This window comes from Phyllostomus hastatus, unplaced genomic scaffold (genome assembly GCF_019186645.2).
Source record: "Phyllostomus hastatus isolate PE091 unplaced genomic scaffold, TTU_PhHast_1.1 phas_contig_1, whole genome shotgun sequence".
Lineage (NCBI taxonomy): Eukaryota > Metazoa > Chordata > Mammalia > Chiroptera > Phyllostomidae > Phyllostomus > Phyllostomus hastatus.
Window position 1 is genome coordinate 4,153,719 of NW_025333498.1, and position 17,352 is coordinate 4,171,070.

Consider the following 17,352-nt stretch of genomic DNA (forward strand, 5'->3'; position numbering starts at 1 on the left):
CAGATATGGAGTACTAATGCAGAGATCGAGTTTGGGCCTCTGCAAACTCATAACTTCCTTTTCAGTTGCTCTCTAGAATGTGTAAACACAACTGTCAGTGGGCCAGTTGCAACTCAGAGCTGAGCCACGCGTCACTCTGGCGGGGTTCCTGCCCAAAGGCTAAGGAAGGACCCAGAGGATTGGCCAATCAGTGGCTCCGGAGGGGGAGGCACAGCACATGCGGAACAGCCGCCTTCGATTGGCTGAGTGCTGGAGCAGTGATTGGTGGAGGCGGAGGAGGCGGAGCTGCCAGCAAACTTTTTCTTCCTGCTGGTGGTTTCGTTTTCCAGGGTTGAGTCTGCGGAGAGGTGCGGCTGCACCCGGAACAACATCCATCAGACCCCAGACCTAACACAGGCAACCTGGTGCGCCCGGGATAGGCAGCACCACCGCGCCTTCGCCCTTCCCTGCTCCACCCAGCGCGCAGAGTGAGTGACCCTGAGGTTCCGGGTGCCAGGGTGGGATGGGCCTGATCAGCGCCACTGGAGGTGGGCCGCGGTACACCGGGGAACGTGGGCTTTGTAGTACTGTCAGGTTAATCTGTCATCCCGCAAAGTTCCTAGAGTATCCCAGTATCCCGGGTGTTCTCGGTGATGGCAGGGTTGCTCCTGCCAGTCGTGCTCTGGCAGTAAAGATATCTTGTGAAATACAATTATCCTCCAGAAAACACTGCATTTCCCTATTAATATCACTATTCCCTCCTTCCCACCCCTTTCCACTATAGTTACGTTTTCTAGTTTTGGCAGAAAGTTTTTATTTTCCGTGTTACACCCCTGGAAAACTTTGTAGGTTAGTTCGGATCCTGTGCATGCACACCCACTAGTCTTGACACCTAAGGTGCTGTGTGTAGCTGTTGTTTAAGTTGAATCCCCAGCCCCTTGCTGGGGCATAAGGTCAGTAAATGTTCATGGAAATGAATGAATTATTACATGACTTTGGAACTATATTATGTATCTACGTTTAAAGATGGAGGAGCTTAATGTCTTCCTAGAATATAAAAGTGGTATTTCCTTTCTGCAACAGCCCCCCCCCCCCCGCCCAGTGATACAGTTAGTCTTAATAAAGCTTTTCCAACTAGTACCGGAGAGTTTGGGGAGATGCATAGGTTGTGGCTGATTGCTCTTTGAATGTTGTTTGTATAGGTTGGATACGTTGTTTTTATAGGATAGAAATTAGACTTGAGCGTCCAGCATAAGCCAGAATGCAGCCATTGTTTAATGAGGATGCAGGACTCAAATTTGTTGGACCATATCGTGGTCTGACCTTTACTTTCTATTGCAATCTGAAATATGCTAGATTTTCTTTTTTAAAAAAGATTTTATTTATTTATTTTTAGAGAGAAGGGAAGGGACAGAGAAAGAGAGGGAAAGAAAAATCAATGTGTGAAAGAATCAAAGATCGGTTGCCTCTTGCCAGTCCCCAACCGCGGACCTGGCCGGCAACCCAGGCGTGTGCCCAGACCAGGAATCCAGTCCAGGACCAATTGGTTTGTGCGCCGACGACCAACGCATTGAGCCACACCAGTCAGGGCTGACGTATACTAGATTTTCAATTCAACAGACTATTATTTAGTGCATTATATGTGCAGGACATTGTCCAAGGAGCAGAGGATTTTTTTTTAAAGGCATAGTCCCTGTAACTCTGGAGCCTATAGCATCCAGGGGAGATATCACAGAGCTTTATAAGGAAGATGGGGACTGATGTTCTGATAGAGGTACAAAATTCAATGAGGTACAAGTCAAGGAAAGCTCATTTGTCTTTGGTAAGGGGCAGGCAGCTTTATGGAAGAAGGGGCATTTGAATCTCCTTTTAAGTATTGGTAGGATTTAGAGAGGCAGAAATTGTGGGGAGACTATTTTCAAGGGTGATGACAGTTGGAGCAAAGCAGAAATGTTGGGTTTAGCCAAAACCCCAGAGATAATCTGGTGATGGGGTTGCTTTGTTAACAAATCAAAATAGGTCAGCCTGGAAACCAGCATTAGAAGGGCAAACTAGCAATTTTGAGCAAAAGAGTGATGTGATCCAACCTGTGTGCAGCAGAAGGCTGGATTGGGTGATAGTATCGGAGACAGGGAGGTAGGAAATCTTGGGACTAGAGAGGAAGGAGGCACCCTGAAGTTGGGATTTAAGCCAAGTAACTGGGGGACAGTCATCTCAATCCCTGTGTTAGTAACACGTTTTGTAAGAAATTAAGATCGATTCTAGTTTTGTTAGCGTGAACTTATTTCTTGCCTACTCTGTGCCAGGTGCCTCACTAGAACTACTTTATCTAGTCTTAACCTTTCAATTGGGAAACTGAGTCACCTGAGGTCACTTGCCTAACAGAGAGCTATTGCAGCCTTATCTGGCAGACACCCCAGCCAGTCCGTTTGCTCTAGGCACATCTTTATTAGACATCACAGATGTAGAGTCTTCCGCTCACATGCAATAGATTTGAGGTGAAAATCAAATTGCTACAGAAAGTGCCAAAACAGTGGGCTTGGTTTCATTTCTACTGGAATTCGTGATGGTAACTTGCTTTGTATTCCCACCACATCCTTATCTTCCTTTGGAAGGAAATTTGTAGAGATGTGACTTCATCATGCACATACGTGCTCACCAGCAAGTGTTCATGCATTCTTACAAGCCCTGCTTGAAACTCCAGACCCCTTCCTCAGAGGCCTTGATAGGACAACATTCACTTATCTTCACTCTGAATATTGTCAGACATGCCTGATGTAAATCCTAAATTACACCACAGTGAGGGGAGGCTCTTAGTTTTCCTAATGGATGTTAGGACCTCCTTAAATTAGGTTTTTGTTTTAATTTTTAAACTTTAGAATTGCTATGTAAAAATTGACTTACTATTATCCTAAGAGATAGTATTACTTTATCCATTCAAATTACATTTAACCATGTTGTTTCAATCTTTAAAAGTTATTACTGAAATTTAAGGCTTTTCGTGCCAGATTTGTTGTTTGCAGTTGGCAAAGAAGAAATTATATCTCTTTTAAAAGGTATATAACAAAAATAATTCATTTTACCTTATGAATCATAATAAAATACTAGTTTAAAAATTTTGGAGTTAAATTACAAATTACTATAATTTATAAGAGAGCAGTTTGGGAGAATTCTTACTTTTTATCCTAAAGTAAATTAATTAAATAGTGTTTTCCATTTATTTGTTTGATAAAAGTGCAGATTTATTTCAAAGACATGTTTATTGAACACTGTTCTGGAGATATAGCAGTGAACAACACCCCTGCCCTCGAAAATCCTTTTTTTTTTCATGTGAAGGAAACAGACAGTAATCAAAATATAAAACAAAATATGTGGTAGGCTAGATAGTGATAAATACTATGGAGAAAAATGCATTAGGAAGAGGTTAGCATTTTCCAGGTGAGAGGTGGTGTCTGTTTAAATAAGATAGCCAGAAAAGGCTTCCATGATAAGCTCATTTTAGGCAAAGACCTGAAGATGTGTTTCCTGGGAAAGAAAAAAATATTGAATCCAAAACTCAATTAAAAAAAACAGGTGTTAGGCTGTAGACACTAAACACTACAGTTCAGAAACAAATTATATTTTGGATTAAGCAAGGTATTTAAAAGTAGCACAGTGCTAAATATGCCTTCTTTGGGGCTGTGGATTTCCATTTGTGATCTCTGTTCTGTTTTCCTGCAGGATGTCCCAGTGGTATGAACTTCAGCAGCTTGACCCCAAATTCCTGGAGCAGGTTCACCAGCTCTATGATGACTGTTTTCCCATGGAAATCAGACAGTACCTGGCACAGTGGCTAGAAAAGCAAGACTGGTAAGAAAAACTCACTTGACAGAGGCTGAAGTTTTTCTGTGCTTTTAAAATAACTTGTTGATTAAGTGACTTGGAGCCACATTGACTAGATCAGTGGCCATTGGGATTATCTGTTACAGAAGAGTGTTGATTTAAAAAATGGCATGTGTCTCTACAAAGCCAAATACATTAGTCATTAAGCCCTTTTATGTAGTTTTGTTTATTTAATTATGATACGTACTCTTTGGATAAGTTAGATAATGCTACCGCCAATTATTTTTCCAGTTAGGATCCAGGCAAGAGAAAGAAATAGGTTAAAAGAAATAATTAAAGCTAAGTTATGGTAAAATATTGATTACAAAGATGAAGAGGTAATAATATACGGGAACTAGCTCTTAAAACTGATATATGTGCTATTTTAAGTTTACTGTTTGCTAATTGCAATATGTTTAATGTTCTGAAAGTATTTGACATAAAACACGAAGTCCCCTATTGACCTTTCCCTTCCAGAGATAATCACCATTAACAGTTTTGTGCACAGTGTTGGCATTATAGAATTTTTCACGCAACTATATGTAATAGAAATACTGTACAAACTGCTGCTAAAAGCAATGTCAATTTCAAAAGAAGGAAATAAAATCTACAAAAACACTTGAAATTTCTTTTAATAATTTCAGCATGGAAAACAATGATTATTTTGTCTGTTTAAAATAGTACCTAAGAAGGTGAAGGGATTAGCCAAAGAACACATATGCATAATCCCCAGACACAGACCACAGTGTGGCAGTGGCCAAAGGGAAGGGGGCTATGGAGATTGGGTGGAGGTGGGCAAAGGTGGGGAAATGGGGACGTCTGTAACAGTGACAACATAAAAATAAAGTTAAAAAAATAAAATAGTAGCTACATGAAATGTGTCAATTTTAAATCTAGGGAACATGCCGCCAATGACGTTTCATTTGCTACCATCCGTTTCCATGACCTCCTGTCACAGTTGGACGATCAATACAGCCGCTTTTCTTTGGAAAATAACTTTCTGTTGCAGCATAACATAAGGAAAAGCAAGCGTAATCTTCAGGTATGGTCTGCTTCTTTGTGTTTTAGTTGGAATGTTCCCATGTTTGCATAAGAGTTTTTTATTCAACAAATAGTATTGAGCACACACTCACTGATATTTAGAAAAGTTAGAGACTATAAACAAACTCCCTTTATGTGGCGAATATTTTATAACATAAATAAAATGTCATTTCATATTGTGAACACATAAGGGATTTTTAGGTTCAAGTGTATCACTGCTTAGGCATCAGTAATTCTGAGGAAAATGTGATGTTATAAACTTGTTTTACTAAAAGTTGTCAATATTTAAAACAAAGAAAACAGGTTATATTTTAAGAGCAGTGAGCTGTAGTAACATGTCAAAGCTCAAAGAAACTTTAGTGATGAGTCCAACTTAAGTCTTTGGTGTACAGATGGAGAATAAGTCCAGAAAGCTTTGACATCCCTAAAGCCCAATAGGGCATTGGTGAACTGGAATGTGAACCTGCCCCCGCAACCAGTCCCCAACTTCTTGCCTTGCTTCTGGTAGAGTTGCCATGCAAGAGAAGGTCAAAGGGAGTTCCAGGCAGGAAAGAATGTGCTGCAAAGTTTTGGGATTACTTCAAAAGTACTCCCAGTGTTCTTTAAGTCTGGCCACCATATTTATTCTGGTATTAATGGAACTTTCTTGTTTTAGTGGAGGTGAACACTGTTGTTTTGTTTCATATAACACAACCAAACTGTTTGACTTAGGAATTAGAAGCTTATTTTTTCTCTGTGAAGGTATCTAGGATTTTATAATACCAATGAATGGGGAAGTCAGATTAACTTGACAAAAATTTGTTCTCCTATAGACTTTGCTTGAATATACCTATTATAAAAAGCCATGATTGCCAGTGTTTTGCAAACTAGGTTTTCCAAGAACACAGAAAAACTGAGAATATCTTTGGTCTAATCCAAAACAGAGACTAGAAGTTAAGTTGAGAAATATCATGAATAATTTTTGTATCATTTGTATGGACTCAGTATCCTAACAAAAGATAATTAGTATTTCGTTCTCTGAAAATATACTATAAAAAACACTTAAAATAAGTTATCTGTTGATTACCAAAAAAAAAAAAGAAATAATTGGACTCAAGAACAATAGGAATTAAAGAAAAATATTATAGAAACCACATATAAAAATACTTGGTTTTAAAATCAAGAAGTAATTGAGGTACCTGAACTTAATTGGGCAGTTAGAGCAGTTTTGATCATAATTTGTGAAAAGCATATTTTGATTTTACTAAAAATAATGTAGGTAGAATTTAATAAATGTGAGGCAGAGTTTCTCAGTAAATATGAACAAGTTCATTTCAATTTATAATACGTAATGGTTTAAACTTTCTGATAGTTAATCTAGTTTTGTTCTAACAACCCATATATAGGATAATTTTCAAGAAGACCCCATACTGATGTCTATGATCATCTATAAATGTCTGAAGGAGGAAAGAAAAATTCTGGAAAATGCCAGGAGATTCAGTCAGGTATTTTTGTTTTCTAATTGAACACTGAAGATAAAAATAAAATAAAAATGTGTTTATTTATCCAACAAATGTTATTGAGGTCCTGTTCAAGGCAATGGTGAGGAGTCCTCTGATTTTATAGTCCCAAGAAGTGGAGAAAATCAGAAATAGAGATTTTATAGACCCAGGTTTCATGAAAGGACGCTAATATAATGGAAATCAATCTAATGGAGACAATGAATAAACACGATTTTTTCCAATAGTAATAATTGCTATGAAGCAGAATACTGTGTGGAGAGTCATGGAGCATCTGGGGGGTGGGGTTCTTTCTTTACATCAGGGTCAGAAACTTCTATGAGGTGCTGGAGCAGGAAAGGAGGCAGTGGGCCCTCGCCGCAGACCAAGGGCTGGGAGGTGGGAGTGCGCACTGTGGAGGTAGGCAGAAGTGGATGGATTCAGGTTATGTTTTGGACATGCTGCCAGTAGGCCTTATTCTGAAGGATCAGACGTGAGAGTGAGGGGAACTGTAAGATCAAGGATGGCTCTAATTTGTAACGTGGGTTACTTGGAGATATTGTTTACTGGGCTGCAGAAGACAAGGAGGGGAAAGAGGCAGCGTTTTTGCAGGGTACAGCAGGTTTTTGGAGGAGAACAGGTTGATGGGAAAATCAAGAGCTTGTTTTAAATAGGATTGTAGTACTTCCTAAATTTCGAAGACATCCAAACAGTGAATGAGGCAGTTGTACTGACCCAAGATTTTTTTATCATGATTTGCTAAATCTAATACAGATCTTCCTGGTGATCAGGTTCTAGCAGTTTTTTGAAGTTGGCATGGTACTTACTCATTCCCTTCTTGAGTGCTGGGGTAGTGGGAACAATCTAGCAGTCAGACAGTTGTAAAACCACTGTGGTATGGGTCATTCTGGCTGAGACACTTCCAGTAAGCAGGGGAGCATGCTAGAGTACACAGTGGAGTCTGTCCTGTGTGCAGTTCACTAACAAATGACTAACAAAGGGGACTGTGAGGTGGGAGGGAGAGACAGTAAGAGAGAGAATTTAAGCAATAGTGAATGCCATTCTATCTGCACTTCCTGAGCATGTGCCTAGTCTTTGTGAATCTGCCTGCTTGCCAGACATTTTGTTCCTGTCTCTCTGTCACACAGAACACACCTTGCTGCACGAAGCATTTAAAGATAGGTGTTATTTTTTCTAAACTCAAGCTGACTTATCTGACTGGTACCTAGCCTAGTGAACAAAAGTGTGTATCGGTGTTGGAGGAAAAACTGACCATATTGTCTCCTTTGAGAGAGGCGGTATGCCTGCCTTGGCAGGCACCTGAGAGATTTACAGCAAGAGATTTTATTTTTTTAAACAGATTTTTAAAAAATTTACTTTTTAAAAGATTTTATTTATTTATTTATTTTTAGAGAGGTGAAGGGAGGGAGAAAGAGAGTGAGAGAAACATCAATGTGTGGTTGCCTCTTGCACACCCTCTAATGAGGACCTGGCTGGCAACCTAGGCATATGCTGACTGGCAATTGAACTGGTGACCCTTTGATTCACTCAATCCCCTGAGCCACACCAACCAGGGCAGGAAATTTTTATTATGTGGGATTTTCATCTTAATAGCACTGTGTGATGAATCAACTGTCCACCTTGGCACCCAGGTGTTTCTCTCCTCATGTTTGGTCCTGAGGCCCAGAGTTGGCATCGAGAGGCAGAGTAGATGACTCCTCTCGCAGATTAGCCCCATCTGCCGGATGTGCTTTGGGTCTTAAATGCATGTTAGCTTTGGAGAGGTTCCTTTTAAGCCTCTCAGAGGACACCTGAATTATCAGTGAATACCTTTGAGGAAGTTTAGTTGACTTCCCAGCTGAGAACAAGAGAAGCAAGGCCATCTTAAGGTTTGAGGGAAGGTTCTGGATGTCTAGGGGTGTCTGGGAAGTGTGGGAAAAGCACAATAGGTGCCTTCTTTCCAAAGTACTCAACTGACTATTGTCTGAGAAATTTAGAATTATTTCCTTGCCATTTCCCCTCTTGTTGAACTGATTACATTTTAATAATATATCTTCTATGTATACTGATTATATGTATACAGTGAATGATGTGATGTATTTTCTTCCAAATCTAGTTTAGGGACCAGAGGAGTAATGAGACTATAGATGAAACAGGAGTGTCCATAAATTGATAATTATTAAAACCATGTGTATAATATATAGGGATTCAAGAAATTCAATATATAGGAATTCAATAAATTCAAGTGAAAACATGAAAAATTCATAGCCAGTTTAGAGCATTTAAAGAGCATAGAATTGTATAGAAATGTTGGGATAGGAAGTACTATTTCCATTATTTTGATTTTAATAGAAGAACTCTTGGAAAATACGTTTAAGAGAATACAAGTGTGGGCAAAAGTAGGTCTATAGTTGTGAACAGTTTATTCTTGTATTGTTATTTATTATTGTATTTTTTATTCTTTTTTTTTAAGATTTTTATTTATTTATTTTTACAGAGGGAAGGGAGGGAGAAAGAGAGAGAGAGAGAAGCATCAATGTGCGGTTGCTGGGGGTCATGGCCTGCAACCCAGGCACGTGCCCTGACTGGGAATCGAACCTTGACACTTTGGTTCACAGCCCGAGCTCAATCCACTGAGCTACGCCAGCCAGGGCATGTATTTTTTATTCTTATTATTAATCTACCTTTGCCCAGCCCCATATTACATTATATACAGGTGCTTCTTATCAGGGAATAAATGCTTTGTCTGCTGTCATTATTACACACTAAGCATTCTTTTTCCCCCTCTTTCTTGTGGTGAAAGAGCTAGTTATATGTATAAACAAAATCTAGGTCCATAGGGTTTACCAAAAGGGGTGGTGATCATTTCTTTCAGGTAAAGTGGATCTAGGCTTCCCTTCGCCATTCCATCTTTGTGGCCGTGGGTAACAATAGAATTATCGTATGCTGAGTACTTATGTTTTAGGCCCTGTGCTAGTTCTTTATATACATTTCATTTGAATAAATGTTTTCAAAACTATTGTTGAAGGTAGATACTCTTATTCCTGTTTTAAGATGAGAAAACCAAGGTTTAGAGGTCAGATACTTTGCTCAAGACCACAGAATTAATGTGGTTTGGAATTTAAACCTGGAATTGTCTGACTCTAAAGGCCATTCATTGGAGAAGTCACTAAAACCTCTTTCCAGTTTTCTGATCTATGAGATGGGACAGGAGGGCATTCTGACTGGGACGTCCAACAGCATTAGGTGCCTGTCTCATATCCCCTGACCTGGAGAGCTGCTTGTTCAGTTGAAAAGCACAGCCTCCTTGAGTAGAAGAGTTTTCTTTTGCCAGGGGTGTGTAAGTAACCGAGTTCTAATCAAAACCCTCCAAACAAGGTCTCTGAAGGTGTAAGTGTGAAATGAGAAAATAAGAGCAGAGGATGGCTAAGGTCCCTTCCAACTTTAACGTTTGATGTTTCTGTGGTTTCCTGATGTTTCCTGGTTTGTCAGTGAGTTGAAAAGTTAAAGACTCGGCCTAGAAGTAGTATCAGAGTAAAAAGTATAGAGTAGTCGTAGTGATACTATTGTTATTTTTTAAGTGCATGATGGTAAGCAGCCACTTAACAGGTGGGAATGGGGGTGGAGGGACGGAGTGGGCAGTGACAGGAAGGAGTAAGAATACTGAAGGGTTTTAGTAACTTGGACGGACTATTGCTTAAATTTGAAGCAGGAAGTTTTTTATACCTCTGCTTCAGTCGCCAGACTTTTCCACCAAGCATCTCCTCTTGTGACAGCAGGAAGGGAATGCAGTCGATGAAATACAGCTGCATTCTTACAGCCATGATTGTTTATACCCCTGTTCACTGAACTAACCTTTGATAGTTTAGGGAGGAGGGTGAGGAAGTCGGGATCCTCTAACGGGTGAAGTGTCCCAGCTGTTAGCAGGGACCACAGGACACAGTGTCCACGTCCAGCCGGCTTAGAAATGGACAACTTCAAAGATTTCCCTGCAGAGGCAGGAAGCCTTATTGGAGCTGCTAAGGTGATGGCTCATTCTGAAGTCCCAGAGCAGCTCCATTTGTCGCTGAGTGACATGTGGCACCCAGGGATACCAGTCCTTTTCATTATTTCTAATATACACTTTACGTTGTATTACAGATTTGAGTTTGTGCTATTGCAGAGTGTATAAAATGAAGGAAAACTATAAATGTTTTCTATAAACAAAGAATAACTTTGATTTACTTAAACCTAATAAAGGTAGAACAAAAAAAGAAAATTATAGACCAATTTTACTTATAAATATCAATGTAAAAATAAGAATCATAATTAAATACCATATTTTAAAAATAATACATCATGACCAAGTATAATTTGATCTTGAGACTACAAGGATAGATTGTAATTGGGTAATTCGTTAATGTATTTCATTATTTAAAAAGATATAGAGAGAAAAAGCATAAAAGCATATATTTATCTCCATCGATGCCAAAAAGGTTTGACACAATCCAGTACCCATCTCTGATTAAAAAAAAACCAACAGCAGTAAAATAGGAACTGATGGATAGCTTTTTAACCCATTAAAAAATATATATGTCTCAGTTCTAGATATAGTACCTTACTTAATTGGGAAAACGTCATAGAACCACCACAAAGATGTCCACTATTGCCACTGCTATTTAGCACTATATTGGTGGTATTGGCCAATGCAGTTAGACAAAAGAAAACCGTTAGAAGCAGAAGAATTAAAAACATCAGCCCTGGCCAGGTGGCTCTGTTGGGTCCCATATACCAACAGGTTGTGGGTTCAATCCCTGTCAGGGCATGTATAGAGGCAACTGATGAACATTTTTCTCTCACATAGACGTTTGTCTCTCTCTCTTTCTCTCAAATCAATAAATGTATCCTTTGGTGAGGATTAAAAACAAATACACAAACAAAAATCTCAACATCATGAACATTGGTTCTACCTGAGTTAATTCATATTTTAATGCGATCCCAATAAAAATAACAAATTGTCTTCTGGAGTTATACAAATTGATTGAGATTCATATGAGAAATAAACATGTAAGAATAACAAGGAAACTTGTGAAAAAGCAGAGTGATGAGATGGGACTACCCCCACTAGATATACTATCAACACTCCATAATTAGACATTGTTTACGGGGTTCAAGCTTATGGAAAGACCAGTAGAAAAAGAGAAAACCTAGGTACATGTGGAAATTAATTTGATAAAGCTAGAAACTCAAAGCACTGGGGAAAATAAGAACTTTTCATTAAATATTAATACAAATGGATAGCCAATTGGAAAAAAGTTGAAATTGGACCCATACTTCACATTAAACGTAAAAATAAATTTTAGGCCCTGGCTGGCGTAGCTCAGTGGATTGAGCGCGGGCTGCGAACCAAAGCATCACAGGTTCGATTCCCAGTCAGGGCACATGCCTGGGTTGCAGGCCACGGCCTCCAGCAACCGCACATTGATATTTCTTTCTCTCTCTCTCTCTCTCTCTCTCTCTCTCTCTCTCTCTCTCCCTCCCTTCCCTCTAAAAATAAATAAATAAAATCTTTTAAAAATAAATAAATAAATTTTAGCCATTAAGATTGCTAAATGTAAAAATAATGAAACCATGCAAGTGCTTGGGAGAAAATGGGTGAACTTTTTAATAATCTGTTGGTAGAGAAAGGCTTTCTAATATGAAGGAAAACCCAGGTATAAAAAGAGAAAAGACTGATGAATCTGAATGTATAAAAATACCCACCCAGATAGAATCTGTGCTGGGCATCAGGTAAGATAGGTTGATGGGCACAGTTTTTGACATGAGAGGCTTCAACTGTAAACAAAATTAAAATGTTCTGGAGTCTAATCTCTAGGAGAACAGGGCCTGTCTTGTTTTCCACTCTGCCACTTGGGCCTAGGACATTGCCTGACCTTGACTTAGTACCTATAAGTGTATGCTACATGAATAAGTTAAGGAACGCCATATGTAATAAACAAATAGGTACTGCTGTGTTTAAGTCTTCTGAAACAAGAATTGAGGACTAAATACTCCTAGTGAGTCTGGGCTGATATTCATTACAGCAGATATTCATCGAAGTCCTTTACATCAGGGCTGTTAGCTTCTGAACCACCTGGGACCTTGTCAAAATGGGGTTTCTGATTTAGTCATCAGATTAGGGCCCAGGCTTCTGCATTTCCAACAAACTCTCAGGTGAGATGCTGCTAGTCTGGGGACCACACTGAATCGCAAGGCTTTAGACAAATAAGTACAGGTTAATAAGAATCTTGTCTACAGAATTTGAGGAACCCTGAAATAAATTCCTATGTGGCGCTATGCAGCTGTGTGAATTAATGGAAAATTTCAGAAGTACTGTTTGTTTATTTTAGACATGAACTGAGCCTAGTCTTTCTGTAGCATTAACAGTTTGCCAACATTTTCCAAGGCCTTGAGAACGCAGTTGTTTCTTACACTCATGTGGGAAGCCTGTGTAGGGAGGTTTTGGGAGGGCTCAGAGGTAGTGGGGGACACAGGGTACAGACTTGACTTTGGAGTGTTACCAGCAGGTAAATACATCAGAGGAAAAGATGACTGTTAACCATTCACCTCCCCTGACAGGCTGAGTCGGGGAATATTCAGAGCACTGTGATGTTAGACAAACAGAAGGAACTTGACAGCAGAGTCAGAAATGTGAAGGACAAAGTTATGGTGAGTACTGAGTGAATGTATACATTTATTCTGTAATTTTTTATAGAAGAAAAATAGTTTCAGGTGATCCAGTGTAAATGTAGCAACTCTTTTCAGTTCTCTAAATAGTTGAGAAGAAACATTAGCTGAAGTCGTCCCAGACCTTAAGGAAACAAATTGGTAAAACCAATGAGTAGACAGACTTTTGTAACTTCCTGTTGTAACTTCCAATCATTGAGCATAAGCTCAGTGTTCATTGCTCAATTGAGCAATGTTTGTTTCCTCCGTATGGTATCATGTTGTAACTGTTGACTTTGTCCCATCACTCAGTAAACTAGATGTTGCTCCTCTAAGTAGCCCTTTATGTCTCCGCCTCTCAAACTGCAGTGTTCCTGGGATTACACAGAGCCGCAGGAAAAACGTGATCCGTCCTCCTCAAGCACCTGTTTTTTTTTTCTAAGACTTGGAGGGGGAATAAAATCATTTCATTGAAAGAAACTCGGATACAGTTCCAATTAGAATAAAACATCCACAGTAATTTTAAGATAAACTTGCAAGACAGTTTATGGAAGCAGAGGGCTGCTTTAGTGCCTTTGGTGGAATTCGTTCACCCCCCTCCACTGGTAGAGCTATTTGGGGGGGAAAGATGAGGAAATTTGCTTTATACCAGGCCAGTGTCTGTGGAAAAGGCCCAGGTGAGGGCTGCGACCTCCCATGGGTCTCTGGGTCACACCAGCATGGCCTTGACTTGATGCTTCAGGCAGCATCTTTCCAGACTCCAGATTCTTTGGAGCAACTTTATCTTGCAGCTTCTGAGGGAACCACTTCATTAAAGTAGAAATCAGTGGGCCCAGTCCAGAAATAGCCATATGGATTTCTTTTCTAAATAAAGTTATTATATATTTATTAGTGAAATAGAAATTATTTAATGCATATGACTAGGATTATGCAAGTCTAGTCCATCTTTGAAGGAACAGGATTATTACCGTGGTTTTTCTTACGGTAATTTTTTTCTTAAAGTTTTGGAAGCTGATCAGTTGCAAACCTTTTTATGTCTTTATTTGTAGTGTATAGAGCATGAAATCAAGACCCTAGAAGATTTACAAGATGAATATGACTTTAAATGCAAAACCTCGCAGAACAGAGGTAAGAGTTAATGTTTAATGCAGTGCTCATTGGCTATAATTTTTTTCTGTCTACATTAGAAAACAAAGACCAATATGTTTTCATACTTGGCAGATATTTTGACACTGAATTGCTAGTCTTGGCTTCTTGCAGACCCAGGGTTTCTTAACTTCCGTACTATTAACATTTTGGGCCAGGTAATTTGCTATGCACTGTGGGATGTTTAACAGCATCTCTGACTTCTGCCCACCAGATGGCAGTAGAACTATCCCCTTATCCTCAGTGGTGCCCTGGGTGGCATGTTTTGTGTTACTCACTTTACCTATTGTGTGTAGCCCCTGGCTTGACAGAGACTGATAGGAATGTGGATTTCCTATGCCCTAGTGCTTAAAGCTCCTTCAAACATTCCAGCTCCGTGTGTACACTTTGAAAGTGGCATTCAACATTTTTCTCATGTTTTAAAGCAGTTTAGCTCTAGTCTGGTGTTGCTTGTTCTTAGTGATTATAGCAACTGAAAATAACCTACAGGTGCACATTGTTTAGAACATGTAGGGTACTGCTGTAGCCCTATCAGTCATTTGGATGATAGTGTGGTTAATATTGGAGAATAAAGGGGAGATAAATGGTGATGGATGGAGACTCGACTTGGGGTAGTGAACATACAGTACAGTATACAGATAATGTATTATTGAATTGTACCCCTGAAACCCTTATAATTTTATTAACCAATGTCGCCCCAATAAATTCAATAAGAATATTGAGGAGATTATTGGTATTACTTGGGTTAAAACTATGAGAGAAAGGAACCTCAATTACTATTATTTTTTACTTGTCTCCTTCTCTTTTAAAGCTGCGGATTTGCTTTGCTTTTTTATCTGACATTTTGAATTTGCCACTTAGATTCATTGAGATCATATTTTGACAATGACTTGAGAACCACACAGTACTGTTTCCAGTTTACGTGGGTCATTGAAAACGGGTGCTTTGTTTTAGTGTGTCCAGTTTTTATACTTAGGACTTTTTTCTTGCTTTGTTCAAGAAAGGCTGAAGAAGACCCAACTTTGAGCTATCACCAGATAATGTCTGGATCATACGTCTCCTAAATGCATGTGAATCTTGGCCTTCGTTCATCTTGTCTTCTTTCACTTTTATGTTTATCCATCGTCTCTCCCAACAGAACATGAAACCAATGGTGTGGCAAAGAATGATCAGAAACAAGAACAGATGTTACTCCAGAAGATGTATTTAATGCTTGACAATAAGAGAAAGGTAGTGATTCACTTTTCAGAAAAACATATTTGCTTTTGTCACAGACTGTAAATAATGGACTTGAAGTTTAGAATAGGGGAAAAATTATCACAACCACTTGACTTTGAGCTTCAGTTGAGTTGAAAGGATATTTGTCTTACTTTAAAATAATCCTTTAAAATTCACTGATTCAATGTCAATTTATTTTACTTTATTTCCGCCTCTCCCTTTAGGAAGTAGTTCACAAAATAATAGACTTGTTGAATGCCTCTGAACTCACCCAGAAAGCCCTGATTAATGATGAACTGGTGGAATGGAAGCGGAGACAGCAGAGCGCCTGTATTGGGGGACCACCCAACGCTTGCCTCGATCAGCTGCAGAACTGGTAAGGCTCTCCAAAGTGGAAAATCGGCAGTTGACTGGATGACCATATAAAAGTGCACATTTGAGCTACATTAGTTGAATGGATCTGTCAGAAGGTTGGCTTGGAATTTGACGCAGCCCAGCTTCTTCTTGCCCTGGAAACACTCATTTGGAAAGCCCAGTGTTATTCATGGCTGTGGTTGTGTTCAGCCATGTTCTACATGATTAAGAGCATTCCTCTCCCTGCTATACCTGTACCAAGGGATATGTCATTTGTGCCAAAACACCAGTGTCACGGTTGTCACGTAACACATTTAGCAACTTGAATCCTAATGTTTTATTAAAAACAAAATAGCTGGAAGCATTTTCCAGGATTACATGAAATAACATTTTGTCATGAGTCATTCATTCAGTCATCCGTTCAGTAAATACTTATGAAATGCTGTGTGCCAGGTGCTGGGCTAGGACGTGGGGACACAAGGATGAGTGCTTCTTGGGCCTTGCCAGTAAGGAGCTCTCAGTGTGGAGATAGGAGATAGACATGCTAATAATTCTGTGCAGCAAAATGTTGCCAGCATTCTAAAAAACATCTGTCCAGAGTTTTGTCTGAGGAGGACAAAGGAAGGGGTCACCAGGAAAGGTTTCCAAGAGGGAACAGACTGGTACAGGGCTCTTGAGAACAGATAGGAGTTCATGTCTACCAGAGAGGAGAACAGCGTTGACAGAGGCACAGAGTGAGGAGCCGCAGGGCATGAGCGGGGCCTGCAGCACTGCACATTGGGTGGCTGGAAAATAGGGTACCCAGGGAGCAGAAGGAACTCAGAGCTGGCAAGAGGCTGGAGCCTGGTTGTGGAGGTTCTCACACCATACCAGGAACGGGCTTTATTCAGTGGGCACCGGTGGGCCAGGCACACTTCTTAATTAAGTAGAGGCTCATTTCTCTGATTTTTTATTTAGAGAGGTCATTCTGGCATTAGTAAAGATAGAATAGAGACAAAGAGGCCAGCGGGGCTACTGTAAGTACATTCATGTGGCCCAGGGGAGGGCGGCCAGAGCACGTGGGATAGAAGAGGGAGAATCCTAGTGGATTTGAGGGGATGGTGGCCTGGAGCAGTTCCCAGGGGCCCAAGGACGAGAGATCTTGTAAGATGATTTTCTGCATTGCTATTTGTTTTATCACAATTCATATTCAGTCATTTATTTTTATTCTGTGAATTGCCTGTCCATATCATTAAACTTGTTGTGGGTCAGAACAGAGCTGCCCAACCGAGCGCACCCCGTGTGCCTTGAGCTGCTCCCTCCAGAGCCCAGGGAGGCCCGGGGATGTCTGAAACCCACTAGTGATGGCTTTAGGACATAAGGAGCCTCTCCCAGAGACACAACTGCCCTCCAGAAGGCCCCAATGTGCTGTACAAGGATTGTCGTTTTCTGATGTGCCAATACAAAGTAAAATCAGGAAGCACTGGGTTTGAACCCCTCTGGAACTCGCCTACCCGACACCATCCCACCTTCTCATTTCGTGGCTAAGGCTGCACTCTCCATGCTTGGAACTGGACTCAGGGAATGAGTCCACAAAGCGAAGATGTTTTCC

At 40.0% G+C, this 17,352-nt stretch overlaps 1 protein-coding gene across 3 annotated transcripts in view; it reads left to right on the top strand.

Moving 5' to 3' along the window:
• Positions 1–310: 310 nt before the first annotated feature.
• Positions 311–17,352, top strand: part of STAT1 (signal transducer and activator of transcription 1) — a 39,845-nt gene continuing 22,803 nt past the window's right edge. For all 3 annotated transcript variants that reach the window (XM_045835565.1, XM_045835622.1, XM_045835701.1), the window contains exons 1-8: positions 311–467; positions 3,700–3,828; positions 4,738–4,882; positions 6,267–6,365; positions 12,957–13,046; positions 14,093–14,171; positions 15,328–15,419; positions 15,632–15,783. In XM_045835565.1, coding sequence (XP_045691521.1) covers positions 3,701–3,828; positions 4,738–4,882; positions 6,267–6,365; positions 12,957–13,046; positions 14,093–14,171; positions 15,328–15,419; positions 15,632–15,783 — 785 coding nt within the window. In that variant the 5' untranslated portion in view covers positions 311–467; position 3,700. The remainder of the gene's footprint in view (positions 468–3,699; positions 3,829–4,737; positions 4,883–6,266; positions 6,366–12,956; positions 13,047–14,092; positions 14,172–15,327; positions 15,420–15,631; positions 15,784–17,352) is intronic.